Here is a 26,498-nt window from a genome sequence, read left to right as displayed (position 1 = left end):
GAGTCGGCGGTGGCGTTTGGCTTCTCGGTCATGAATGCTCATGAGAAGATTCTACAGACGCCGACGAGTTTACGTGTATACGCTGAAGACATCATGATGGTTGGTGTTTAGGCACATGGGACTTGCGCAGGACGACCGCTGAAGTGAGAGGCAGCGTCAATCGAGGACGGATGCCTTGGAGAAGCCTATGCTAGTGCACCAGGACTTCTGAGACGATGGAGCTCGAAATTACGATATTCGCTGCCAAGTGGCGGCGAATCTGGTTCAAGGGTAGCCAGAGACCGTAGTTAATCCAAAAGAATACCATGAGTGGTTGCCCCTCATTCATGATTAGGTATGATGACATGTAATGATTTCCTGACTGTGAATTAGTGTTGAATGAAGACAAGTCCTTTTCTCGAACTCCAATGAGAAGCCAGACTATTCGTGTTCGAATGTACTTAAAACATCTTTCATCTACCTTCGTATATAAATCATAATCAGGGTAAAGTTTTCCCTCGAAATGAGGTTGTGAGCGTGAATAGCGGGGCTATAAGGCCTATACATATGAAAGAATTTGTACTGTAATATACCAGCACAACCACACATGACTCACAGTGTGAATTAAGATATATTTCTTTTTCCAACCAAGTGATTTTTCTGGGCCAGGTGGTAACTTATCCCTATCTTTTGATGTCGCAACTCTTGCGAACAGTTTCTAAAAAGGGAGACTGGCTGTGATAAAATATGAATACTGATACTCGGCAGTAAATTCCGAGCTATCTTCACCATATCGCCTTTCATAACCATCAAGAGCATTCCGCGGCTGACTACCATTACTGTGTGTCGAGTGAGCTCCACCAACTAATCGATCCTCATCCCAGCATTTCCCATATCAATTCTACAACAACACGACCAATAACCACATCCTTTCAAAATGGTCAAGAAAGGCAAGGGAAAGTCCAGTGGCGGTATTGATCTTTCTGATCCCATGCCATCTGCGCCACCTAAAGACCAAGGGAAAGGCAAAAAGGGCCAAAAGGGTGGCACTTCTACTCCTGAAGCAGCTCCTTCAGGCCCTCCAAAACCTACGGTCAAGCAGCTCATCGGCGGCTCTTCGTGGACAGGAAAACTGCCAGTAAACCTGCTCAGCGAGTACTGTCAGAAACAGAAGTGGGAAAGACCCGACTATGATACCAAGAAGACCCCCGATGGTTTCTCTGTATGGGTTACCATGAGCGCCAAGGATCCCAAAACCCAACAAATCACCAAACTAGAACCCTTCAAAATTCCAGCAACACATAAGCATCTGATTACGCGCCCTACGGCAATAGAAGCCAAGCATGCCGCAGCAACATATGCCCTCTTTAGAGTGTGTAGCATGCAGAACAAACACACGGTTCTCCCCCCAGAGCATAAGTCATTGTGGAAAGATTTCCAGGCCCTGAAAACCCAAGATGTGAAAGAAGGCAAGGCCTGGATGTATGAACCAGACCCGTTCAAAGCACTTCAAGAGCGTCAAGAGGCAAAGGCTGCCGCAGAAAAGAAGAGGAAAGAAATTGAAGCCGCTAAGGCTAAGGCTGCTGCCATGCCTGGTGCTTCTGGGCTGGTTCTTATGAGCAATGCCGGTAAAGGAGACGGCCGGTCATCCAACATTATGAAGGGGTGGAGCACTGCGCCCAAGGTCGAGATGGGAAAGAAGACAAGAGCACAATTGGAGACGTTGCTACGAAGCGGCGTCAAGTGGAACCCAAATGGTGTCCAAATGTCGAAATCTCAAAAGGATGCCATTATTGCTGAATTCAGCAAGCTCAGCTTCCGTAAAAGCCATGTGGAAGAGGCAGTTGAATATTGCAAAGACCGAGAAGAGACGCTCGAGTGGCTCCTTATCCACGTTCCTGAAGATGATCTTCCCCGTTGGGCCTTGCCAGAAAGCTATGCGGCTGGAGTGTCGGTTGGAGCTACAAATCTGAGAAGAGAGGGCATCATCAAACGACTAGCTCAAGCAGGTTACTCACTTGAGCTGGCTACGAGGGTGCTGGATGAGCAAGGCGTTGATGAGGATAAAGCCGCAGAGACTTTACAAAATTTGCTGTTTCCCAGAGAACCCAAGGATTCCGCTGATGCTGACTTCCTGGATTTGGGCTCACCTGAGGAACAGTGGGAGGAAGAGGTTGGGAGTCTTGAGGCAATCTACGGGGATGGTTTCGAACGTGAAGGCGATAACGTCATTCGCATTAAGCTCGATTCTGTCAAGAATGGGCAACAGACCGTCGATGCCTCTTTGCAAGTTCGACGTCCAGCTACTTATCCTGCCAACTTGATCCTATCGATCGTGGCCAACATTCCTTCTTATATCAAGCTTAGCATCATTCGAAAGGCACTTGAGTACATCGATGAATCTTTGCGCGATGAGCCAATGAAGATCTACCTGGCCATGGACTGGATCCAACAGAACATCAATGGCATCATTGAAGAGCCCGGAAAGCTGGTGGATATCTCGGCCGTCTCCTCAGCCGCAGCCGAGTACAAACCTGTTGCGGCTATTGCACAGAACAAACGAAGTACACGCGCCCCAAAAATTATTAAGTGGATCAAGGATGAGAAAAGCCGTGAGCAATGGCTTCGACGACAAGAATCATCATCATTGAAGAACATGGTATCCAAGCGTCAGGGTCTCCCTGCATGGCAGATGCGAGAAGCCATAATCGGTACCGTCAGAAGCAACCATGTCACCATCATCAGTGGAGAAACAGGTTCGGGTAAATCCACACAGTCTATGCAGTTCATTCTGGATGATCTGTACGCGCAAGGTCTTGGTGGTTGTGCAAACATGATTGTTACCCAGCCACGACGAATCTCAGCACTTGGCCTTGCGGATCGTGTAGCGGAAGAGAGATGTACACGCGTGGGCGACGAGGTGGGATATGCTATTCGAGGCGAATCTCGGAGGTCAAAAGATACAAAGATAACATTTGTGACGGCGGGTGTTCTCCTCAGGCGATTACAGACTTCAGGAGGCCGGGTAGAAGATGTGGTGGCGTCTTTGGCGGATGTCAGTCACGTTGTGATCGATGAAGTTCACGAGCGCAGTCTCGATACTGACTTCCTACTCAACCTTATCCGCGATGTCATGAAGGCCAAGAAGGACATGCTGAAGCTAATTCTGATGTCTGCTACGCTTGATGCCGCAACTTTCAAGAGATATTTTGCCTCGGAGGGACTCAGCGTGGGCACAGTTGAGATTGCAGGTCGAACGTTCCCTGTGGACGAGTACTATTTGGACGACGTGATCCGTATGACCGCATATGGAGTCGAAAGCTCTGATACGGAGTTCATCAGCGGAGAGGCTCTGGGTAAAGTCATCCAAAAATTGGGTCATCGCATCAACTACAACCTGCTCGTTGAGACGGTCAAGGCCGTCGATTTCGAGCTATCCTACGAGAAGCAACCTGGCGGCATTCTGATCTTCCTCCCTGGAGTTGGTGAGATCAACCAGGCTTGTCGCGCACTCAAAGCTATTAATTCGCTTCATGTTCTGCCACTTCATGCTTCGCTCGAGACACGTGAGCAGAAAAGAGTGTTCTCTGGTGCTCCTCCAGGAAAGCGAAAGGTCGTGGTCGCAACCAATGTTGCAGAGACGTCCATCACAATAGACGACATTGTTGTGGTAGTTGACAGCGGAAAGGTCAAGGAGACTAGTTTCGATGTGCAAAACAACATGCGTAAGCTCGAAGAAACGTGGGCATCACGGACTGCCTGTAAGCAACGACGTGGTCGAGCTGGTCGAGTTCAAGAAGGCAAATGCTACAAACTCTTTACACAAAATCTCGAACAACAAATGCCCGAACGACCTGAGCCAGAGATTCGACGTGTTCCATTGGAACAATTGTGCCTCTCAGTTCGTGCTATGGGAATGAAGGATGTCGCCGGGTTTCTTGGCAGGTCTCCAACACCTCCTGACGCGACTGCTATTGATGGAGCTATGAAGCTCCTGCGACGCATGGGGGCACTCGATGGTGACGAGCTTACAGCTATGGGTCAGCAGCTTGCCATGCTTCCAGCTGACCTTCGGTGCGGCAAGCTGATGGTGTTTGGTGCCATTTTTGGCTGCCTGGATGATTGCGTAACCATTGCAGCGATTCTGAGCACAAGAAGTCCCTTTGTTTCTCCGCAAGAGAAGAGAGATGAAGCGAAGGAGGCTCGTATGAAGTTCTACAGAGGTGATGGGGATCTCTTAACTGACCTTCAGGCCTTTCAGGAGTGGGATTTCATGATGCAGGACCACATACCCCATCGTCAAATACGGTCATGGTGTGAGGAGAACTTCCTCAATTTCCAGACCTTGTCTGACATCTCCAATACGCGCGCACAGTACTACACAGCCCTGGGAGAGATTGGTATTGTGGCGCCCTCAGAAGCGACAATGGAGGCCCATGCACATGGAGTTAACTCTGATGGATCCCAGCTTCTAAGAGCGCTGGTTGCGGCGGCTTTCACACCACAGATCGCTCGCATCCAGTACCCCGACAAGAAGTTTGCAAGTTCAATGTCTGGTGCTGTGGAGTTAGACCCTGAGGCAAGGTCGATCAAGTACTTTAACCAAGAGAATGGACGCGTGTTTGTCCACCCAAGCAGCACGTTGTTTGGAAGCCAGGGTTTTTCGGGGAATGCTGCGTATATGGCTTATTTCAGTCTTATCTCAACCAGCAAGATCTTCATTCGGGATCTGACACGTACGTATACTTCTCGTGTTGCAAGTCTTGTTCAGTTTCACTAACATATCAAACAGCCTTCAACGCATACACACTCCTACTTTTCTCGGGGCCCATCGAACTCGACACTCTTGGTCGAGGTCTACTTGTTGACGGATGGCTTAGACTTCGAGGATGGGCGCGTATCGGTGTTTTGCTGGCTAGACTCAGGGGAATGGTTGATGAGTTGATTGCAAAGAAGGTTGAGAGCCCAGAGATGAATGTTAAGGACGACGAGGTCATCATGTTAGTTAGGAAGATGATTGAACTCGATGGTATGGATGCTTAGGTAAAAGGTGTTGGGTCATTGTCATTTAGGCCTAGGGAGGTCATGATAACGCAGATACCTAGAGATACATTGGAATTGAATTCTTGAGGTGGCAGCAGCATTCTCAAATACACCGAGGCCTCGAGCATGGCTAAACAGACAGTAATTCGGATAATTAGAATCAAGTATCTGAATTCTGAGGAACTTTTATGTGCCATACAACTCCAAACATCTGTTCATGACTGTGCTTAGGAGACTTGTGCATGGAAAGGCGACTCCACCGCGGGGCACTCTCTATGATGAGTCCTGCGCCGCTCTCACCACAGTATAATCACTAACATCAGCACCAACACCAACACCAACAACTGGCATCCTACAGACTTTCCCAATATTCCCACCTAAGGACATGTCTCATCAAGACTCAGAGCCAGAGGAGGCCATTACCAAGGAAGAGATCCATGGTGAAGAGCCTCCAAAGAAGTCAACCCGCAATGCATGCAAGTCACACATTCAACTCACTCATGAAACATTCTTACAAAGTGACAGTCGCAGAACTTATGGCTCCAAAGATAAAAACGCCACCCGAGACGAATACAGCTCGGCCATCGCGTAGCGGAAACCCCTTCAAAGACCGCATGGGTTTGGGTGCATATCTTGAAGATCCAGCCTCCTACCCATCCTCGCGCGTCATCTATCACAACGAGGACTTTGTCGCTATAAACGACCGCTATCCAAAGGCTACAATTCACACTCTGCTTCTCCCTCGCTCGTCAAAGTACAATCTTCTCCATCCATTTGATGCCCTGCATGACCCAGAGGTCCTTGCCAAAGTGAAGACGGAGACTCGGCGCCTCAAGGCTCTCGTCGCAAAGGAACTCCAGCGTCGTCTTGGCGTGCACAGCCAGAGTGATGCCCATCGACAAGCCGTGCTCGATGGAGACGCCGAGCCGGACAAGAGCGGGGAACTCCCGGAGGGTCGGGACTGGGCCGCAGAAGTCAAGGCCGGCGTGCATGCGGTACCAAGCATGAGACACCTTCACGTGCACGTTTTCTCGAGAGATATGTTCTCGGAAGCATTGAGACATCGCAAGCACTACAATTCGTTCAACACGCCGTTTCTGGTTGACCTAGACGACTTTCCGCTTGCAGTCGATGATCCACGCAGGAATACAAAGGAGGAGGCGTATTTGCGCTGGGATATGAAGTGCTGGAGATGTGAGCTCAACTTTGGCAATCAGTTCCAAAAGCTAAAACGGCATATTGAAGAGGAGTATGAGACATGGAAGAAACTTTAGAGAGGAGAAATGGGATGGGATGGGATAAAAAGGGCCTGCTTTACCCGTCTGTAAATTAGCAATGATATTCATACAACTCCTGAAGAGCATATTCCATTATAACGATTCCGTGAATTCTCCCTGACCCTCACCCCTCGTATTCCTAAGCACCTGAAAGCAAATCAACCAGACCCAGACCCTATTGTAAACTAGGAAAATTCAGCTCGATGCTGATTATTCATGTTGTAATTTCTAAGCTGGCCATGACTGAAACCTTAGTCGGAATCTTCGCCATCCTCATCATGTGCCTGTAACTAGTTAGTAAAAGGTGTTTCAGGCTGAAGGTTATCACAACGGAATCTTACCTCGTCCTTAGCGGGCGACTCGTCGGCGGCAGCATCCTCGTCGGCTGATAGATGTTAACACACGATCATTTTAACACTCGTGTGGAAATTTCTTACCAGGCTCATCGTGCTTGGTCTCTTCGTCATCTGATACATCAGCAGCCTTTGGCTTTCTGCCACGCTTCTTGCCATCCATAGGTGTTGTAGCAGCAGACTCTGTTCCGCTAGCAGCTCGACGAGGTCGACCACGTCCCTGCTTTGGCGTACCGTCGTCATTTACTGCAGCGACCTTCTTGGGTCCAGTCTTCTTCTTGCCAGAACCTGGGGGTCGGCCACGGGGGCGTCCTGTTGGAACATAGACCTTCTTGGGCATGGGCGCAGCACCCTTGGGAGGTCGTCCACGACCACGCTTGACGGGAGCTTCAGCGGTGTTCTTGGTCACTCCAGCGGAGGATTTGGGAATGCGAGGCGAGGCGTCGTCCTTGGACGCGACATCTTCCTTGGTACGCGCCATGATGCGATAGAGAGAAGATGGCGAGAAATTGAAGGAGGGAAGAACGAGAGAAAATTTCTCGAAAAATCGCACAGTAAAGCGCGATGCTAATTTATCCGATCAGATTGTTGTAGATGAAAACGCGACAAAAGATTGTTGGTGTATGTAGAAGAAGAGAGGGAAGACGAGTGTTGGATGCGTTTCGTCTGCAAAGATATCTGTACCTAGGTAGATAGGCAAGCTAAGTAAGCCCAGCTAAGGTGCAGCGCCCTAATTACCAGTAAAATTGATCAAGGGTGGCTGGAGTTTAATTCGCGTCACTTGGTCCCCGCGTCAAAGAGTTGGGACATTAAGTGCGACAGAATAACTCGAGTAAAGAACAGTAAACAAAGAGAGGTAGTATTTCCTTCAGATGATCAGTGAAGCCTAGACTGGATTCAGACTAGAGCTGCCGAGTCTCGACGGGTCGCTTGGCCCAAGCTCCCCTCTGTTAAACCAGTCAAGACTTGTACTACCCAGACAAGGCCCCCCTGCAACTGCCCCTAGCAACGTGAATGACGCTGGTAAACAAAAAATACCTACAAGGGAAGACGGTGAGATGTGGGTTATTCTTCGACATCGACTTCACGACAGCATCGACAACGTCAACAGCATTCTTATGACGATGGCTCTGGACTCGAGATTGATGCCTTCCCCTTCCTCGCCCTCGGCGTCTTTTTATGAGGGCAGGGTTCACTCTTCAGCTTCAACGCCATCGCTGAGATCTCGAGATGCGGCTTTATCCATGCCCGCCAGAATGGAAGGGGGAGGAAATGTCAAGGTCGTAGTCCGAGTGAGAGCATTTCTCAAGAGAGGTGATTATATATAAGCATCCAGTTTTCGTTTTCATAGAGCGTATGTATCTGACTGGTCTGCAGAACTTGAACGCCAGGCAAAATGTCTGATTCAAATGGACCCCATCACTCAACTCACAACACTCTCCGCACCCGATGATCCCGACCCAGAGGCTGCCAAGCTAAAGGCCAAAAAGATCATCGAGGAGAAGAAATTCACTTTCGATAACTCCTTCTGGAGTCATGACACTAACGACAAGCACTACGCCACTCAGGAGGACGTCTACAACAGCCTTGGCGAGGACTTTCTTGATCACAACTTTGAAGGTTACCACACGTGTATCTTTGCCTACGGACAGACTGGATCTGGAAAGAGTTACACCATGATGGGCACTCCAGACCAGCCTGGCCTGATTCCTCGGACTTGCGAGGATCTCTTTGAGCGTATCGACGCGGCTCACTGCGAGAACTCAAACGTCGCCTATAATGTTCGCGTCTCATACTTTGAAGTCTACAATGAGCACGTCCGCGACCTCCTCGTTCCTCCTCAAACACACAAGGCGCCCAACTATCTCAAAATTCGCGAATCTCCCACCGAAGGTCCATACGTCAAGGATCTTACCGAGGTGCCCGTGCGAAACATCAACGAGATTCTGCGCTACATGAAATTGGGCGATACATCTCGTACGGTAGCGAGCACCAAGATGAACGATACCAGTAGTCGGAGTCACGCCGTCTTCACGATCATGCTGAAGCAAATTCATCACGATATGGAAACCGACGAAACGACAGAGCGAAGTTCTCGCATTCGACTGGTGGATCTGGCTGGTAGCGAGAGAGCAAAAGCCACCGAGGCTACTGGTGCGCGATTACGTGAAGGGAGCAACATCAACAAATCCCTGACCACGCTGGGACGCGTGATTGCTGCTCTAGCAGACCCCAAGGCCGGAAGGGGTGGAAAGCGAAAAGAGGTCGTCCCATATCGAGATTCCATCCTCACATGGCTTCTCAAAGACTCACTAGGCGGAAACAGCAAAACGGCCATGATTGCCTGTATTGCACCCTCAGATTATGATGAAACCCTCTCCACACTGCGATATGCCGACCAAGCCAAACGAATCCGAACTAGAGCTGTTGTCAACCAGGACCACATATCAACAGCCGAGCGAGACGCGCAGATTGCTGCCATGGCGGAGGAAATTCGTATTCTACAGCTTTCCGTATCAGACTCGAGACAGCGTGAGAAGAACGCCAAAGAAGCTGAGGACAAACTGGAGGAGTATCAGACTCATGTCAACTCTATGCAGCGCATGATGGAGGAGCGCAGCATGGTAGCCGAGAGTAAGATCAAGAAGCTTCAGACAGAGAATGAGGCCTTGAAACTACACCTGAAGCTCGCTATCGAAAGCCTCAAGAACCCTATTCCTCCTGTTGTCGTAAAGCCAGAGCGTGAAGTCGACGAGCAGGACAAGGAGAATGCCTCTGAAAATAGTGAGTACGATGACGATCAGTACGATTCGGAGAGCACAGCATATGGCGAGGATGAGTTACAAGAAGAGATGCAGCAATACCTCCAGGATATGGGTAATTTGAGGAAGTTGATGCAAGGGGACTTGACGAGGTTCAAGAATGAGAACAGCGCGAGAATGCCACTGGGCGCAAGGGAAAACCTCTGAAATGAATGACCAACGAAGCAGAAGTGATTGAAGGAGGATTTGCTAGCATGAATGGAGCACGGTGTTTTGGAAGCGTTGTTTGAATGACCGGGTCGGATTAGATTCACTGGGTGTCTCTTTGAGTTTGCTGGACAATAGGCTACATTACGTTACATTACAAATGATTTAAATATGAAGAATTCTATCACACACGAGCCCATCAGGGTCAATAGCATGATAACATGGACCATAAAGTTGATGTTGACCTATTCATTCGTGTGTGTATGTATACCTGAAAGTTCTAACCGCATCTCTTTGATTGTGCAGATTCCCAACGTCTCTCTCCAGGTCCTCGATTCTTTTTTGCCGCGCTTGATAAGTATTTGAAAGTTCAGATACAACGGGCGAGTTGCAATCTACTTTGCAAAAATGCTGAGAATTGGCCCTGTTCTCGGCTGCGGTGAGGCGTTGTTCGAGTTCTGAAATGGTATTAGACAAGTGAAATTATGTTGGGTCTGTTTTACCTACGTTCTAGCTTTGATTCCATCGACTGGCCTTCCAGGTTCTTCCGCCATCGTGGTCTTTGAGGAGGCCAATGTGGCTCGAGTATCGGGAGTTTTCGAGACGGTGTTGCTTCGTAGGATGGCCCAGCAAATGTATCCGTCGGAAAAGGAGAAGTTGGAGTGAGGTACCTCGCGGTCTCTTGAATTGGAGGGAACTGAGTATAGCTGGGGTCGTTCTCACTTGGTGTGTTCCTGCTTGATCTTGCAGGTGTAGCAGCTTCTGTCAAATCCCCTCCAGTTCGTCTTCGTCTTCGTCGTCTTCTTCTTCTTCTTCGATCGGCGACGAAGGCGGAGGAGTAGACATATCAGTGGTCATTTGTGGCGGAAGGACTCCATGGCGACCATAGTTCAGGCCAATTTAGAACAAAGCACACAAGCAAAGCTGATTTGTAATTATCTTTGTATGGATAAAATGGTTTTGAGATGGTTAAATTCTTCAAGGAGGAGAAAGTAACGAAGAGAAAAAGAAAGTGGGAGGTGCAAGACAGGAACCAAGCAAGGTTCACGAACCGTTGAGCTGTCCGTGCAAGAACACATAACTGTCACAGTCAGTGACCTCTTGACAGGCAAGTTAAGTATTTTAGCTATTACCTACCTTAACCTATGTGACAAAAAGAAAGCTTATTTCTGAGTCCCTCTGGACTGGTCAGAGCTTGATAAACAAAGCTTCGTGACTCCAAGTTCCCGTACACATGCTGTACCGCCTCAAAAACAAAACAAAAAGAGTATAGAGCTTTTGTATATTTCATGTTGTCAATCAACAGATGCAACATCTACTGAGAAAATTACATTCATACGAGTCTACTAGAGAATAGTCGTTACACAGAAGCACCGCAAGTATGCCAACAAGCTCTTGGTGAAGTGCGTGGTCCTTATACGTTGTCATCATGTCTTATACAGGAGCAGGGACCAATTTTCTCTCCCTATGTACATCTCCTAAAGTCAAATGGCAAGAATTTTGTCTTATATCTTTATCACAACATGTAAGAGGTCAATAGGTTACAAAATATTGTCTTCATACTGACACATATGGGCATTCGGCCAAGATTAACTACTGATAGCTACATGATACGTTAGGCAACTACATAAGTACGCTGATTGGCACGGGTTTTCTTAACTTGTTGTTTGGTACATGTATGAGCAACTCTATCTCGTGTGAGTCTTCTGAATTGGGAAGCTTTTCTGCTATCATGACCAATTGAGCCCTACAAATACCGTAGGTGAGATCATCAAGGACAGCGGCTTCACGTCAAAGGTTCCATTAGCTACCACTGACTTGAAGTATCTACTAATGCAATATATTCATCGTAGGGGAGCGAGAAGCTGGACGGAAAGTTTTAGGGTTGCAGAATTGAGCGACTCTACGACTGTCGACTACAAGGACACCGATTGCCCGCACATAGCCATAATGATAAAAACCTCTTCCAATCCTTCAGTTAACACTACAGAATGAAATGTCGATATGATCGTCAAACTAGTTTCACTAAGCAAGGTGGTTGACCTGATTGGCTGAGTCGGTTCGTATACTTCAGTTTCAGTCTCGTTAGGGATATTTGAAACTGTCATAGTGATTCGTCAGTATGTCAGCTGAGAAAATAGGACGTGCCTTGAACAACTGTATCAGAGGTCAATAATTGAGCAACTGACGATGTTTCGTCACCAATCAATGGAGATTGCAGTGCCTGGAGTATCTTATTCGTTGCCTCAAAGACCCCGCAGTCATGTCGTATCATGTCATGCCAACTATTTCTGCTGTGCTCTAATGGCGGAAAACTTGACTTTTTCTCAGAATAGTTTAAGTGTTGAGGTATGTAGGATTTTTAGGGTCAACTGAGTAGTTTCTTTAACTCGGTATTTTCGCCCCCAATCGAGAGTCTTATGGAAGTCTTTTGACATCTCGAGGCATACCGACCTAGCTTCTGTAACTCCATCCTACTTAGGCATATCCCCACCATAGCTCGGCGTTTGGGCATCTACAGGAGCAACAAAGTTCTTAACCTAAACATTCGAAAGTGAGTATTCAGGTCTCCTTATTTGAGCTACTACCTACTGGCCTTCTCCTTATATGCCTGCCATTACTCGCTTGTTATTAAGGACTGAACGACGAAATAGGGGCTGTTAATAGTTAACCTGTACTAAGGTGTCTATTCCTCTTTCTGTCTGACGTGCCCCTCACCAGCTAAGCTACCTACGTGACAGGGTTGCCTCTGTACTGTAGTTTCAACTTCAGCCTCCGTGCTCATCTCCGACCTTTGACTTCCTCACCTCCATACTCAGCATTCTTACATTCGTTTTCCCTCCTTCTTCATCCCGTATCTTACCAATATGTCTTCCCGTCTACCTCTCTTTACTCGCGGCTCCGCAGACTCGCAATCTCAGGAGAACGATCCCAACTCTCCCGCCGAACAGCGCGACGATGCCAAGCGAAACTTCCTGAAGACCATGCGAGCGCTACCCACTCAGCATTATTGGAACGTCTACTTTGACCGACAGGCCAAGGAAGGGGAAAGCGGCGATCAGTATCACTCTGGGCTGGAGCAGCTGGGCACCCAGATCGAGTCGGTGCAGGACTTTTGGCGATATGCCAATAACACTCCTGTCGGAAATATTGGTGTTCGCGAGTCTTTGTATCTTTTCAAATCAGGCTTCCGCCCTGTCTGGGAGGATCGACGTAATATTCTTGGTGGAAGCTGGACATTCCGCTTCCCTAAGAGCATAGGTCCTGATGTGTGGACTCGTGTTCAGCTCCTTGCTATTGGCGAGAAACTCCAAAGTGTTCTCGACGACGGTAAGAACTCTAACCACAATGAATACACTTGTACTCACTTCTCTTATAGACGACCAGCTTTGTGGTGTTGGTCTCTCTGTCCGCTTCAACTCCCACCTCATCACCGTATGGCACCGCGACGCCTCCAAGAAGAACTCGATCGACAACATCGTCAAGTGCATCATGGAAGAGCTCCCTCCCGAGATGCACCCCAAGCCTGACGCATACTACTACAAGCGCCACTCAGACCACACTGGCTTCAATCCTCCCCCGGAGCTCAAGGTCGTGCTCGATTCCCGTCAACAGGAAGAGGAGAAGCTCGCTGCTGCGGCCAAGGGTGGTGACGCCAAGCCAGCGGTGACGGTTGAGTCTCCGCAATGATTTTCACGAAAGTTACGACATTTGGTTTTGCGCTGCTATATAGTTCAGGTTCATTTCAGGTAGTTGGGTTCACATAGTGTGTGCTTGTCAGCTCACATATCCCGTCCCGTCGCTGTCACCTATGGGGCATGCATGCATCTCATAAGGCGTTTCAGAATTAGGTGGTATTATACATATGTATTGGCCAGGACCGTTGATCCTGAAGAACCTAGCGCTTTTAAGATTGTGTAATTAGATTTGGAAACAGTGAATGCGTAGGGCTACTCCTTGACTCCTGATATAGACATTGGATAGCCGATGCCTCTTTTTTTATGAATTCATCAAGGTACCTCCAAACAAGTCTAAACTCAGTAACACGTACTATACTCTAATAATTATCATGTATGTTAATCTGCAAACGGCAATACATGGTTAGCAGTCAGTGCCTCATCCCTCAGGTTGGGCTTCTTACCTCTCAATGCAACATTGCAACTCTTTGGGGGCGATTCTGCTTCATCTTATGGTATCAACTTCCCAGGCCGTATAAGGGGAGTTCCGTTTCTTCGTAAATTATAATATGTTGGCGCTGTCTGGAAGCTGGGGAATCACCTCCAGACACCAGCGCTCTTCATGACTCCATCAAACTCCTCAACGCCCACTCCCCTAGCAACACCTACGCCGCCGTTCGCCTCGAGAATCATGTCCTTGAGCAGTTCCTCGTCGACATCCTCTTTCAGCACAGCAGCTACGCGCCGTAAGTGCGCCAAAGTAATGGGTCCGTCCTGGCCGTTTGTGAATAGTCGAAAAGCCTCCTCGACTTCTGCGCGATGGGCGTCCGAGTCGTGCTCTCTCGTATGGAATTTGAGGGCGCAGATTGCGAAGAAAGGTTCAAATGTCGCGTAACCGTCGTTTTCTGGGTCCAGGATTGATACGAATTCTTTAAGTTCTGCGTGAGAAGAGGGCGGAACACCGAGGGCTCTAATTAAACAAACATATTTCAGCCAAGAACTCAGAAGGTTCCTCACATGGATACTTACATGAGCGCAGACTTGACGTCGTCAATAGGCAAGACTCCATGCTTCTCACCGTCCATTGGCTCCGCAAAGAGGCTGAACGCCTCGCGGATCTCGCCCTCCTCTTGCGCAGTAACGTTATGCTCCTTTGCAAGTTTAGACTGGCGCGTCTTGGGCGCGGCGGTTGCGCTGGTCGCGGGAGCTTTGCGCTTTGGAGGCTGAGATAGTTTGTTAGACCATGTCTTCACTGATATACATTCAGAGGGTGCATTACCATTTGAGCTTGCGAAGAACAAAAAGTAGGTGCGCGCAGTCGCGATGGTTGATGTCACGATGGACGTTTTTAGTGACAATAGTGGGTTTGACATCCGGTATGTACAGTGCTCAAACACTGTCTCTCAGTTTTATCCAAACTGTACGGGCCTTTTTAGTAATGAGCTTTAATTGTTTTTTTCTTCACAGGCTCAAACCATTTCCCTTTAACATTCCATCTCAACATTTCCAACAGTCTCTCCGGGCTGATTTCACAATACACTCGCGCTCTTTTGGAGAATAATCACCGCGAAGTACTCTACGGTTTGTTTGTTTATGTCTGCTACGCCATTACCATATAATCGGATTTCGACGCCGACCGGCTCTTCTCGATACCGTGACGTTCCTCAACATTCGCTTCTAAAAATGCTAGAGCTTGCCGCTTTGAATTTACTACAGCGAGCAAGTGTGGACAGTGAAGCAAAATTAAAACAAGCCTCGTCGGACAACTTCAAACCGGCGTGGTTCCAGCGGATAGCAAGCGATGTCAAGTCTTTGAAGACGGGCACCTAGCGATCCATGGAGACATGCATTTGTAGTACTCAACTTCCAACGCAATCAATTATTCACTCAAAATACTCGCTCGCCCTAGGCAACTCAATTTCATTCATGTCTTTGGTTCCTTCTGGCCCCTGCTCAACTTGATACCTATATCTTGGGCTCTGGCTCCCTTCAGACTAGTCAGCCGTGAAAGGATAGTGAGGAAGTGTCACTACTTACTCACTTGAAGTTGTTCTTCATTTCACGTAACTTGGCCATAACTGCCACAGGCTCGGTCTCACCTGTCTGCTTCTGAATCTCAGGATCCTGTGATTGTTAGCTTGGCAACCTGGCCTGTTCATGATCTTTGACGAACCTCAACCCTCATAAAGACGTTGTGTTCCTATGCAAAGTCAGCCATTTCATATTGAGAGAACTCATAGATTCGAGCTACCTTTTCGTCTCCGATGGTAAACTTGCCAGTGGTGACCTTGTTGTTCTCGGCGAAGGAGTGCAGCTTCTGTACAGCATCACGCTGAGAAACAGATGCGGCAAACTTGACATTGGCCTTGGTATACTCATGACCCGGCTGCCAGAATATGAGCCTCAATTTCCTTTTGTGTTGGCTCAGAACTTACGTAGACCACAGTATCATCAGGCAACGCCGCAAGGCGCTTGTTCAAAGCCTCATGCATCTCCTCCGCATTGCCCTCGAAGAATCTTCCACAACCTGTTAATGTTCAGCATAGGCCCCAAACATCCTTGGAAGCATTCAAGGTTTGCTCAAGCTTACCGCCAATGAAAAGGGTATCACCCGTGAAAACAGCTTTGTCCTTTCCGTCTTCCACAAAGAAGCAGATGCTGTCCTGAGTGTGGCAAGGTGTATGCACACCCTTGAAGGTGATGTCGCCTAGCTTGAAGGTCTCGCCGTGACCAGGTGTCTTAGTCACACCCTCGCAGTCTTTGCCGCCGATGATGTCCAGCTTGGGACTACCCAGCTCAGCAAGCTATTGAATGTCAACAAGTATCCATAGGAAATCATTATGTGGAATCTTACCAGTTTCTTGTTGCCTCCTGCGTGATCCCAATGGCAGCAAGGAGGTCAGCCTAGGTCGGCAGTAATTGGCGGTTAATGATACTTACTGATGGGTGTTGACAATGGCTGTCAAGTTGATCTTTCCCGCCTGAATAGCATCCTTCAGGATAGGCGCAACCCTGAAATATACATCAGCAGCTTCTCAAATATTCTCAGGGTAGTTACTACGTACTCTGGAGGGTTTGCGGGATCAACGATGACGGCATCTTTGGACTTATCGTCAACTACCAGGTAAGCGTAGTTGTTGGAGCTTCCCTCCCCTGTTGAAATCAGTTTCAAATTCCTCAGCTTTCAAAAGTATTCTGCGGACACGTCACATACACATAGGAATTGACTGAATATGCATGGCGCGAGTAGCAACGAGCTACATCATCTCAGCTAGGCACACTTTCAGAATTGAACAATCGACTCACAGCACTAGATAGAAATCCAATTTTCTGTCTGAGAAATGGCCGACTTATAGCGAGTCTATACATAAGTAGGAATGTGTAAATGTCAAGGCAAGTTGAAGGCGGATGCGCTGTAACAGAACAAGGTCGAATGAGACGTGAGGCTTTGTCATCCAAGCGAGGCATCATGGCTCCAGTATCATGACGTTTGCCGATGCGGGCGACTGCACGTGATATGTCCGGGAACAAATTCAAGATCACCCATATTTGTCTCTACAGAATGGTTTTATGTCCAGTCAATAAGGGGTATCAAATAGCAAGATTGACTGCTCGTACTAAACAATCCCAATGGGTTTAGGCTTCCATGTGCCTTTGAACTGTGACCAGCCAAAGTCATCCTCCTCATCAGCTTCACCAGTGTCAGGCTCTGTATCTTTCATCGTCGTATCAGCGGTACCGGATTTTGACGACTTCTTATCTTCCTCGGACTCCTGTAGCCTCTGCATCAATTCTGCGCACTTCAAAAAGGCTTGATTGCCTGGCAAACTGCCTTTGACCTCTTGAACCGTCTTGAGAACACGGCCTCGAGGCCATCGTTCAAACTCCTGGAATAGGGCCGCCAGCTTCAATTGGTCTCCCTCACCGAGATACCGTAGTACTGCCTTGCGACACACATCGCTATTATCCTCGCCCAGCTGCTTCCAGTAATAATCCCAAATCCACAGTAAGGCCTTCTTAGCTGCTGTGCGCAGCTTTGCCAAGGAGGGTAACTGTTCGTGCGTTGACTGATGGCGAAGCTCAACAAATGTAGCGGGTAAACCAATAGTCTTTGCAATAGAATACATGCTCTGCTTGCGCTGCTTGTCCTGGTGGCCATCAAGAAGGCCAGTAACGAATCTGAGGTTCCATCAGCACTGTCACACAACAATGGATCTCAACTGGCAGAACTTACCTGCTAAAGGCTGCTGAGTATGCTGCTCGGATTGCATACGCTGATGAGGCTGCATTTTCTCCAGCGGCTGCCTCTCTATCACTCAGCATGGCGGCCATCAACAGTGCTGTTGACTCAACCATGTGAGGACAATTTCCTCGCTGCATCCACATCGACACACGCGCAACCGCTTGGTGCTGCCTCTTCTGTGTTTCTTTATCGTCCAATTCCTGTTGAATTTGTATGTTTACGCTGCCTTCAGAATGGCTGGAATGCCCTCTTGGCTCCTGTGCGTTGGTGTCGATGCCTGTGTACATCTGCTCGCGTACGAGCAAGAGTTCGTAACGGTCGCGCCATGGTGTAAAGACGTATTGTACCATTTCTTAGATATTTCTCTCTGGGGTATTCGATAGCAAGCAGCACCCACTCGCCTATTCAGGGGAAATAGGAGTATGTGTATTGCTTTCTCTCTTTCCTTTTGGTGTTGTCGGGCACTGGGTTGTAAGAATTTGTTAGGATTATAATTTTTCAGTGTCAAACGATAGATATCTACCGCTCGAAGAAGCTGTAATTTTCTTGCCAGTAGTATCACTTTTTTAATGCTCTGTGTTTTATTGTGCAACCTACAATATCTCAAGAGGTTTTCAAGATTATAGTCATGATTTCTTTCAATTCCTTATTTTTTCCTCAACACCTATTTCGACGCCAATGTCGTAGATAATCATTTCAATAAACACAAAGCACAGTCCTCAATGCCTGAAGTTGGTACTAGGCATCTAAGCCTAATAAGAAAACTCAGAGCGCCCGAACTTAATTTCTTTTTTCTCATAGTCGGCATTCAATAGGCGGTATCTTGAACGTATCCCTATTCTAGACGCTTTTATTATGCGGTTGTGATTTCGGATGGTAGAGATTGAGAATGGAAGTTTGGCGAGAGCGTATAGCGCCTTGCCAATCAGCACAGTATAAACTTAGCGGTTATCGCTACCATACCACCCAAGCTAAAGTACCTACCTCCCCTGCCCCCCTACTCCCTCAACCTTAGCAGCTTAGCTAGTAGGAGGTAGGTTGAGCAATTTTCAGGTCATGGGGTGGAGCAGAGCTCCTCCGAGTCTCATTTGGAACATGTTAGTCATGTCTCCTAAGAAGGCATAAATAATCCTACATCTTGATCCTTTCTCTGCTGTAACGTTAATTCATATGACTGCTAGCTCTGTCTACGGAGCTTCCGAACCGCACAGAGTGTTAAAGTTGCTAGGGTAAACATTTTCTTTGCTGAATCGGCTTGAGTCGCCTATTTATCACAAAGTGGAGCCAGCCACTTTTTATTCTTCAGCCACAACCGTCGCTGAGCAATACGTAATGCCGTAAAAAAAGAAATCGGAAAGAGGGGGTGGTGCAAACGCCACGCAGGGCTGGCTCCGAGTGGGGAGGGGGGCGTCGAATCTGGGACTTGACCAATTGAATATGCTGAGTCAGTTGCGGATGCACGGACCTGCGATATGCCACATGTTGGACAGGGTTTAGCACAGCTAATCAACGTTGGAAGGAGAAGCGGCTCTTTTTGGATCCACCTCATACCGCCTCTTTTTGCCAACACTACCTATCTCCAACGATGTAGTGGTGAGCAATGGATTTTGTTTTCGCATGGCACGCATCGTTTCGTTATTATTAGGCCATAACAGGGGGTTCGGGGGACATGTGGTAAAGTCGTTGTTTTCTCAATATCTGGGTTGTTTATTTCTTCATTGGGTGACTATTGGGCGGCTACCTGAGCCTTTCTTTGTATCTCCTAGTTTTGTGCTCTTTGCACGGGGTATCCATAGCCAGACTCTATACATATAGTAAATTCAAACGCTTGCACCCATGTTCCTTATCCTGAGATCCAGATGCACCGACCTTGTCACCCTGTGTTTTCCCTGTCCCCAAAAAGAAGCAAAAGCCGGCTTTTCCTGCCTACCAGTGAACACCATAGTGATACAAAATTCATGTCATTATTCATGTGTGCCGTTACAAATTTCGAGATGCAGCGGGTTTACTGCTCCTCATCTTCATCTTCGTCGTCATCCTCATCCTCTTCCTCATCCTCTTCGTCAGATTTGGGAGGTTCCCATGTCTCTTCGAGCTTCAGGCCCTTGCCTTGAGGTTCATGGTTCCTGAATGATGACCCAAGTAAAGATGATACAGTAGATCGATAGTTGTTGAGCTGCGGATCCTCGTTATACTTCTCTGGAGTATCGTAAAGTCCCATTCCAACCAGAATCTCGCCATCTTCTTCCGCGGCGTCTTCAAGAGCCTGATAGTGAGGATCCTCTGATACTGCAGGCTGAGATAATTGGGTTTGTGGGAAAGTCTCAGGGGTGGGGGGTGTTGTCGAGCCAATGCCATGCATGATAAAAGTATTCCAGTCCCATCCATTGCTGTCTGTGGCCTCGACGGGTGCAGAAATAACAGGCAGTTGACGACCTGGCAAGACCATAGAAGCAGCGGGGGAGTGATGCGACATGTTCGTTCCCTGGTAAGGATTGTAGGACATGTTGTCGGTAGATTGATATGGGAGAGGGAGATGGGAGAATGCCAGCGGAGATGTACCGCATGAAGTTGAAGCCATCATTGGAGAATAATGAGCATAGTTCCCGTGCAAGTCTTGGTGATCGGTAGGCAAGTGGCTTGTGGTCAAGGCATACGCGGACTGTTGCGCCTGAACATAGGGTTGCTGGCCATATGAAACCGGATGCCAACTCACAGGACGCGATGATCGTGGGGCGGGTTGCCGCGACTCAACATCACAAAACGCTGATAACTGTTCCATTATTTGCTGTTGTCGACGTTGCGAGTTGCCGTCATTCATCAGAGTCTTGCGGCGAGCCATGAAACCAGACGAACGAGGGCTGTTGTTGGCGCTTGAAGGCTTGACCACTCTCATAGCACCTCCAGATCGTTGTCCACTGGACCCTCGTGAAAACCTTCTTGAAGCCTGCGAGCATGCCATTTGTTGTGTGTGATCGTCTAGCATTGTGTCGTAAGGATATGCGATGGGCAAAGAGCCTGCTGGCTGCACACCGAAGAGTGGGTGCATCATCTTGAAGTGTACCAAATAAGTAATATGATATGGAAAGTTGAGATGTATCGAGGGAGGTTATCAAAATGACAGCTGATATTAAAGTCGTTATTGTGCTCAAGAGAAGTTAATTATTGAGTTGAAAGTAATGACGGCAGATCCCAAGAGAACTGAGAAGGGCTCAGCTTGATTATGTATCGTGAAATGGTGGTACTGGCTCCAAAGGGGTTCGAGGGGGTTAACGAAACATGGGGCAATCGATGGCTTGAAAGATAAATCGAGTCTAGCAGCTTTGAACAAGATCAACTCTCCAAGGATCTGAGTGTGGGCCGGGAGGGAGACGCATGGGCGAGTTACTAGCGACATGATGGCTGTACTGTAAACCGTAGAATTTTGAACAAGCGTCAAATCAGAATCCAGCCCACGGGGGTACTTGGTTAGGTTCCTCATCACAATTGACCCTCACTTCACGTTCCTGTGCTAGGGTTGTCAATTTCTATCATGGCAGCTGGGGTGGTGGGCTGCGTCATACGGGCCGGCAGGGGGTGTGTCAACGGGCGGAGCCAACAAGCAATGAGAAAGGCGGGCGGGAAGCAGTGCCGGAGCGAGAATCAGGCTGCTGCTCTGGGGATTGAGACGACGCCTGCGGCATGGAGTCAAGGGCTTCTTGTGTGAGGGCGTGTCGAATGGTGCAGAGCAGGATCAAGTGGGATTCACGCCAATTTGGTAGGCAGACGCTAAGTTTGGCGTGGTACCGACAAGGCGAACAAGGAGGAAACAGGTGGTGATGGTAACGATGGGGCCTCCCGCCGCTATGATTGCGTTGCAGACCCATGAGAGCAGCGTCTCTAGAAGAAGTGGACATCATCGGGTCGTCTGGACTCGAGGTAAGCTAGGCAAGTCACCCCTGCCGCTAGGGATGCAGCTCACATGGAGTAGTGGAGAATAGAAGGGATGGAGAAGAATTGGGCCCACGGGCTGGAGTCGTAATAAAACACAATGGTCTGGATAGTCAACCAGTCTGACCGCAGCATCCGCTTAAGACTCACCAAGCAGTAGGGGGGTAAGACAATCCCAAAGGGGTACGCCAAGCGTTGCACCAGGGGGCGCCACAATGCGTGCGTTTTTGGGGCCTGAGATGGGCTGGGGGACCACTACTAGGAAGCGCCGCGCCCAGGCCAAAGGATGGGACATTTCCCTACTGGTAAAAGTGCCACTCGGGAAGGGTCTTGAATCTCATCCAAGCGGGATGCGCATCACTGCTTTGGTGGTTTGGCATGCTTTGGCCAAATACTGCAAACACCCCTGCTGTAGCACATGTAATTCCCATTTCTCGGCTCCATGCTGAGCTGTTGCAGGTTGCAAAGAGGGTGAGATGGAAGAAGGGCGTTCTCCTAGGAGAAACAATCATCATATCTGATCGGCAGGTGCTTGATGATGTTTGCAATGGGTTTGAGATCCTCCCATCACCGCCGAGGCAGGACACCGGTAATAACGGTTTGTTGTACCCGCTCCTTTGTACATCCTCTTGCGTATCGTGATCCGCTCATTCTTGGGACTATTGAACGCTTGTCTGGTGAGGAACATCATCATTGGCGATTTCCCGAGAATGGACGGAATAATGTGCTGGCAGCCGTGATTAACGCTCTGTACAATACTTCAATGAATATAATGGATAAGCTTGATGGGCTGGCACCGAGTGCTTGGCCTGAAGCCTTGGATGACTATCACCGTGAAGGTTTGATCAACAAGACGAGGTATTGGCAAGGGCTTGATGGCGCAGCATGACTCCATCAAAGTCCCATCACAGGCGGCTGGTTGTGCGCTGTGGTAATAGCTCCTCCATAAGGAATTTGAACGTACCCATTTCAAATACTAAGATGTGGAACCACATTCGCACTCTAGCAAGAGTTGGAATGGTGCTCCTTCTGGTAGCAAAGCCAGTGGGCGGGCACCCGGCGTTGCATTATGCACATGGTACTCCGACTGTGCAGGACCAGGAACAATAAACGACCTCCAGTACATGCACTAATTGCCCAGGCAGCCAGGTCAGTCACTACTGGGTACCACTCTCAGTGCTTTTCTGCGCGTGTGATAGGTATTGGACAAGGTGAGGAAGCTAGACGTCCTGTTCTGGGCAATGTGTCTACCGTTGCTGTTGGCGGGAATCCTTGGTGGCGACAATACCATACACAAGGGCGCGGGTACTGGGAGCATTGCCGTTTTGCAATTTTGCTTCGTAAGACCAGGTACAGGCGACGACAAGAGGTTTTAGGCTACGGGGAGCGAGACCTCGGACAAAGACTAATCAGGGTGTTAATAGACATATCAATTTAGGTCGTCAAAGAGAGGCATTGATGAGGAGGAAACCCAAGGCCAGACAGCCAGATCAGGGAGGCCTTGACGTGGGCCATCGGACTATCAAACTCGAATGGAGAGACATGCCTGACTCTTTGGTATGTTACCACTGAACACCTGAGGTAGCTTGGATCGGTATCTCAGGTAAGGCAGCTAGGGCGGGCACGTTCCAGCAAAGCCCGACGGCCTGAGCGCCGACATTATTGCCTGGCTAGCCCGGTCAATTGATTGCCCAGTCACAGATGTGCAGGCCCTCGGGCGGTAAAAATACACAAGACTGGCTTACACCAAAATCCATTGATTTACCACCGACCCAGTCTCGTGTTTTCTTTTCCCCTAGGCTAGGCCGAAAGTGCAAGTCAGGCAAGTTACTCAGGATTTGTGCGGTCCTGCTCCGCCTTAATAGAGAACGCTGATTAAACTCTCCCCTCCTGTTTTAAGTTATTAATGGCAAGTGCGGAAACCCCCCCCCCCCCCCCCCATCCATACGTCTGCAAGCCCCAAAGGTCGTCAGTTGTCGACTCGCTCACCCTGACCTGACAGCATCATTAAATCGCTGAATCAAGTTCAACTACGTTCATCCACTCAGGGGCTGCGGAAACAACGACACTTTCCAACCTTGGTAAACATTCGAGGCCAGCCCGTGCTCTAGATCCAGTCTGCCTGCAGTACCACTTTATAGCTCCCTGTGCTACACCAGCGCCAATGCCAACACCAACATGATTTAAATACGGGCGGCTTTTGGGGCAAGCGGTTTGGCTTCTCTTCCCAGGTCAGTGGATCTTATGGTCCAACATGGGCTGCCACGTCGTCTACAATATGTACAAACGACTCATTTCAAAACACGAAACACAAGCTATCAATATGGTGCTAGGGAAATGTACATATGCCTAGAAGCGAGTGCTGTCTAGCTAAGGAAGGTCTGATCTGATCTTTATCAAGTGCCCAATCTCGGGGATCAAAAAGACTCAAGATCATAAATCAGTGTCTAAAAATAATCCATCAAATGGCCTCCTAAGTTTATCTTAGATCTAATCAAGTATTTTTATCACCCCCTGTGGTCCAAGAAAGTCAACAGCAGGCATTCCCGGTCTGGAGCTCAACTCTGTCAACGCCCTCGTTCATAATAAAGGTAATTATCTCCTGTGCCTATCATCTATGCACAATATCACCACATATCCGAACCCCACGAAAGATGCAACAATGGCTACACGCTGATGGTCTCGGCTTTTATTCCTTCTCTGTCACTTCCATTGTCTCATCTCATCGCCCCTCTCTATGGGGGATATGCACGACTCATCAAGCTCACGCAGTCCACCAGAATTTTGCTGGGTCGCTGGGGATTCTTTGTCTACGAGGATTATCCCCACCCTCAGAGTTCCATTGCTGACCATGGTCATCAAATTGAGTGCCTGTGGAGCACAGCATACTGACGCCCCTCTCCTCCTTTAGTCGTCGCCCTCTGAAGCTTGCATCTCTCCCTTGAAAGATCTGGGCGTTGAACTGTAAGTTGACTAGCTCCCTATGGAAGGAACCAATTGCAGAGAGATCAGCTAGCTGCCTGTGGCCATCAGTGAGTGAGTTAGGCCTTGCTGTTTCTGAGCTGCCCTGATCGCCCACTGAATCAGTCACCAAACAAGGGCTGCAATTGTGCGCCACCCCGAAGTTCCCTGCAATACTTGGTGGAGGATGAAAGCGTGCCGCCTCGATGGATCTTTTAACTTTTACCTCAGGCAACCCTGGCTCTATGACCCGGTGAGTCTACTAGACTATGGTGTGTGGTCAGAACACCCAACGATTCACTATCACCGGTGCTAGTGATTGCGCTGTTTAGGGTAGTGATACGAGCCGATCCATCTTGTGTGTAAATTACAGCCGTTCTCCATAGCAAGAGAACGCGTCGGCACCTTGGCAAACAATTGCGGTCAGATATATCCATACTTCGCCCAAAATATACCGAACATGGTCAACAGATTCGGAGAGTGTGACCTTCAGAAAGAAACTACCTACCGGTATTTGCTGCAATATAGTTGCAGTCAATCTCGATATCAGTTCGGATTTTTCCTCCAGACAGCGCTTGTCAATACACGAAGATTTGCAATGTCTTGGATTGGATACTGAGCTATTTTTGCTTCAGGTGCCCTCAATAGGGGACTGGAGGGTCTACCCAACCCGTCACGCAAGCGTTGACTTCACTGCCCTGGCGGTCTGGGTAGCCTGGGCATACGCTAGGGGATTCAGGTAATTGCCGTTCTTCGATTTCATGGGCTTATCGAGGCTTGGAGGCTTTGAGCTGGCTGGTAGGCGGGCTGGGTCGCAGTTCTCTTGTGGGTCACATGTACAAGGAGAGGAAGGGATTTTGAAGGGTGTCCGTGTCTTGTCCTCGCGAATCAGTCTTGGTTGCTTTCGGCACCAACAAAGCTGGCGGGCTGGATCACGCATTGATTGTCCTGCCCAGACGTTTTACATGTATCTCACTCGGAACATCAGGAAAGCCACTAGCATTGTGCGCGGAACGCTGTCCCACAAGACATTGGCGCTGATCATCAACCAGCTCATCAAACTTCTCCTTACGGTTCGTGGGTTACCCAAGTCACGGAAGCGCAGCCACCACCATGTGAGAGTCTTCCAATACAGTACAGACTTTTGCATAAACTATCCCATCCCAGCACAGCGCAGTATCACTGGTCTTGGATGGTTTAGCCCCCGGCAAAGCACCACACCATTATTCTCAAAACCATGCCTCATCGGCGGGTGTCACTTTTGCTATCGCGGCTGACGAGGACAATTTCAACATATGCGTCATCCAAATGCCCTCTGGGCAACAAATGAATGGCGGTCGATAACTAACTACCCATTACATTATCACCACAGTCCCAGATGGCCACATTTCCTTGGAACCGGTTCTGCAATTGCACGTTCTAAAAGCACCTTATCAACATTGCACAAATGATTCTGTACCCTTAACCGGATGTTAGGTCATGATTGCTTTCATGTCATCCCTGGTTCAGAATCTCCTCGCTGCTCTTGGGAAGCACTCATCACGGATTCGTCAAGTCATTGTAGAAGAACGGACTGAAATCATCTCCTGCTAGAGATCTGCCTGTGGCCGTCCAATCAATCTGTAGATGGGGTGCAAACCAATTTCCCCTGCTCGGCCTCAAATCAAAGATCCTGCATCTAACCGACAATGTACTGGGAGAGAGGCTGAAATTTTGTTTTTCTTTGTTTGACTTTCTCTTGCTACCATGCACTCACTATATGCACATCCCTATATGGCTTGTCTTTCACCCCCTTTGCAGCAAATCTATACCAGTGGATCCCCTTTCATAGCCGAGTCGCTAACTCGGTAGCCCAAACGCTAACTGTCCTTGCGATCAGCAATGAATTCGATGTCAGACAAGAAGATTCACTGGTCTAATAGCTACCTGCATCAGAAAGAACCACTCAACACAATGCATTTACAGTATCATACGTATTCGGGTCAGATGTCGTTCGATCCGGATATCTTTATGCTGGCCATAAGACTTTTTGAGTCTATTTGGTCCACGCTTTCGACAGATGTGGG

The 26,498-nt window shown here is 48.6% G+C and overlaps 8 protein-coding genes across 8 annotated transcripts; 5 read left to right on the top strand and 3 right to left on the bottom strand.

Moving 5' to 3' along the window:
• Positions 1–916: 916 nt before the first annotated feature.
• On the top strand, positions 917–5,022 carry BKA55DRAFT_589425 (P-loop containing nucleoside triphosphate hydrolase protein; the record flags this gene model as incomplete). The annotated part of the gene is made up of 2 exons (XM_046194929.1): positions 917–4,715; positions 4,772–5,022. 2 exons carry the CDS (start codon positions 917–919, stop codon positions 5,020–5,022), a joined length of 4,050 nt encoding a protein of 1,349 aa, XP_046054753.1.
• Positions 5,023–5,190: 168 nt separating this feature from the next.
• On the top strand, positions 5,191–6,312 carry BKA55DRAFT_553787 (HIT-like domain-containing protein). Its single transcript, XM_046191553.1, has 2 exons — positions 5,191–5,498; positions 5,548–6,312. Exons 1-2 carry the CDS (start codon positions 5,408–5,410, stop codon positions 6,294–6,296), a joined length of 840 nt encoding a protein of 279 aa, XP_046054752.1. The 5' UTR covers positions 5,191–5,407; the 3' UTR covers positions 6,297–6,312.
• Positions 6,313–7,462, bottom strand: BKA55DRAFT_553786 (uncharacterized protein). Its single transcript, XM_046191552.1, has 3 exons — positions 6,737–7,462; positions 6,641–6,684; positions 6,313–6,583 (listed from the first exon to the last, which is right to left on the bottom strand). The coding sequence occupies exons 1-3, from the start codon at positions 7,131–7,133 to the stop codon at positions 6,551–6,553; spliced, it is 474 nt and encodes a 157-aa protein (XP_046054751.1). The 5' UTR covers positions 7,134–7,462; the 3' UTR covers positions 6,313–6,550.
• A 164-nt stretch (positions 7,463–7,626) lies between these two features.
• Positions 7,627–9,836, top strand: BKA55DRAFT_553783 (kinesin). The gene is made up of 2 exons (XM_046191551.1): positions 7,627–7,966; positions 8,030–9,836. Exons 1-2 carry the CDS (start codon positions 7,711–7,713, stop codon positions 9,619–9,621), a joined length of 1,848 nt encoding a protein of 615 aa, XP_046054750.1. The 5' UTR covers positions 7,627–7,710; the 3' UTR covers positions 9,622–9,836.
• Positions 9,837–12,488: 2,652 nt separating this feature from the next.
• On the top strand, positions 12,489–13,311 carry BKA55DRAFT_501489 (translation initiation factor eIF 4e-like domain-containing protein; the record flags this gene model as incomplete). The annotated part of the gene is made up of 2 exons (XM_046186835.1): positions 12,489–12,951; positions 13,001–13,311. 2 exons carry the CDS (start codon positions 12,489–12,491, stop codon positions 13,309–13,311), a joined length of 774 nt encoding a protein of 257 aa, XP_046054749.1.
• A 584-nt stretch (positions 13,312–13,895) lies between these two features.
• BKA55DRAFT_501170 (Las1-like-domain-containing protein) lies at positions 13,896–17,894 on the bottom strand (the record flags this gene model as incomplete). The annotated part of the gene is made up of 13 exons (XM_046186804.1): positions 13,896–14,268; positions 14,328–14,585; positions 15,340–15,422; positions 15,472–15,498; positions 15,550–15,684; positions 15,734–15,825; positions 15,889–16,102; positions 16,239–16,310; positions 16,357–16,451; positions 16,513–16,555; positions 16,605–16,853; positions 16,922–17,477; positions 17,533–17,894. Coding segments are annotated over 13 exons (2,559 nt in total), but the record flags the coding sequence as incomplete, so codon positions are not given.
• Positions 17,895–19,318: 1,424 nt separating this feature from the next.
• Positions 19,319–20,858, bottom strand: BKA55DRAFT_157537 (uncharacterized protein). The gene has a single exon (XM_046184966.1). It carries the CDS (start codon positions 20,591–20,593, stop codon positions 19,547–19,549), a length of 1,047 nt encoding a protein of 348 aa, XP_046054747.1. The 5' UTR covers positions 20,594–20,858; the 3' UTR covers positions 19,319–19,546.
• Positions 20,859–21,686: 828 nt separating this feature from the next.
• Positions 21,687–23,158, top strand: BKA55DRAFT_533723 (uncharacterized protein; the record flags this gene model as incomplete). Its single annotated transcript, XM_046189510.1, has 7 exons — positions 21,687–21,776; positions 21,931–22,069; positions 22,206–22,329; positions 22,593–22,620; positions 22,671–22,821; positions 22,910–23,028; positions 23,075–23,158. The coding sequence occupies 7 exons, from the start codon at positions 21,687–21,689 to the stop codon at positions 23,156–23,158; spliced, it is 735 nt and encodes a 244-aa protein (XP_046054746.1).
• Between the last annotated feature and the right edge of the window lie 3,340 nt (positions 23,159–26,498).

This window comes from Fusarium redolens (assembly GCF_020744475.1).
Source record: "Fusarium redolens strain MPI-CAGE-AT-0023 chromosome Unknown BKA55scaffold_2, whole genome shotgun sequence".
In the NCBI taxonomy this organism is placed as follows: Eukaryota; Fungi; Ascomycota; class Sordariomycetes; order Hypocreales; family Nectriaceae; genus Fusarium; species Fusarium redolens.
This window is presented reverse-complemented; position numbering and strand designations above follow the sequence as displayed.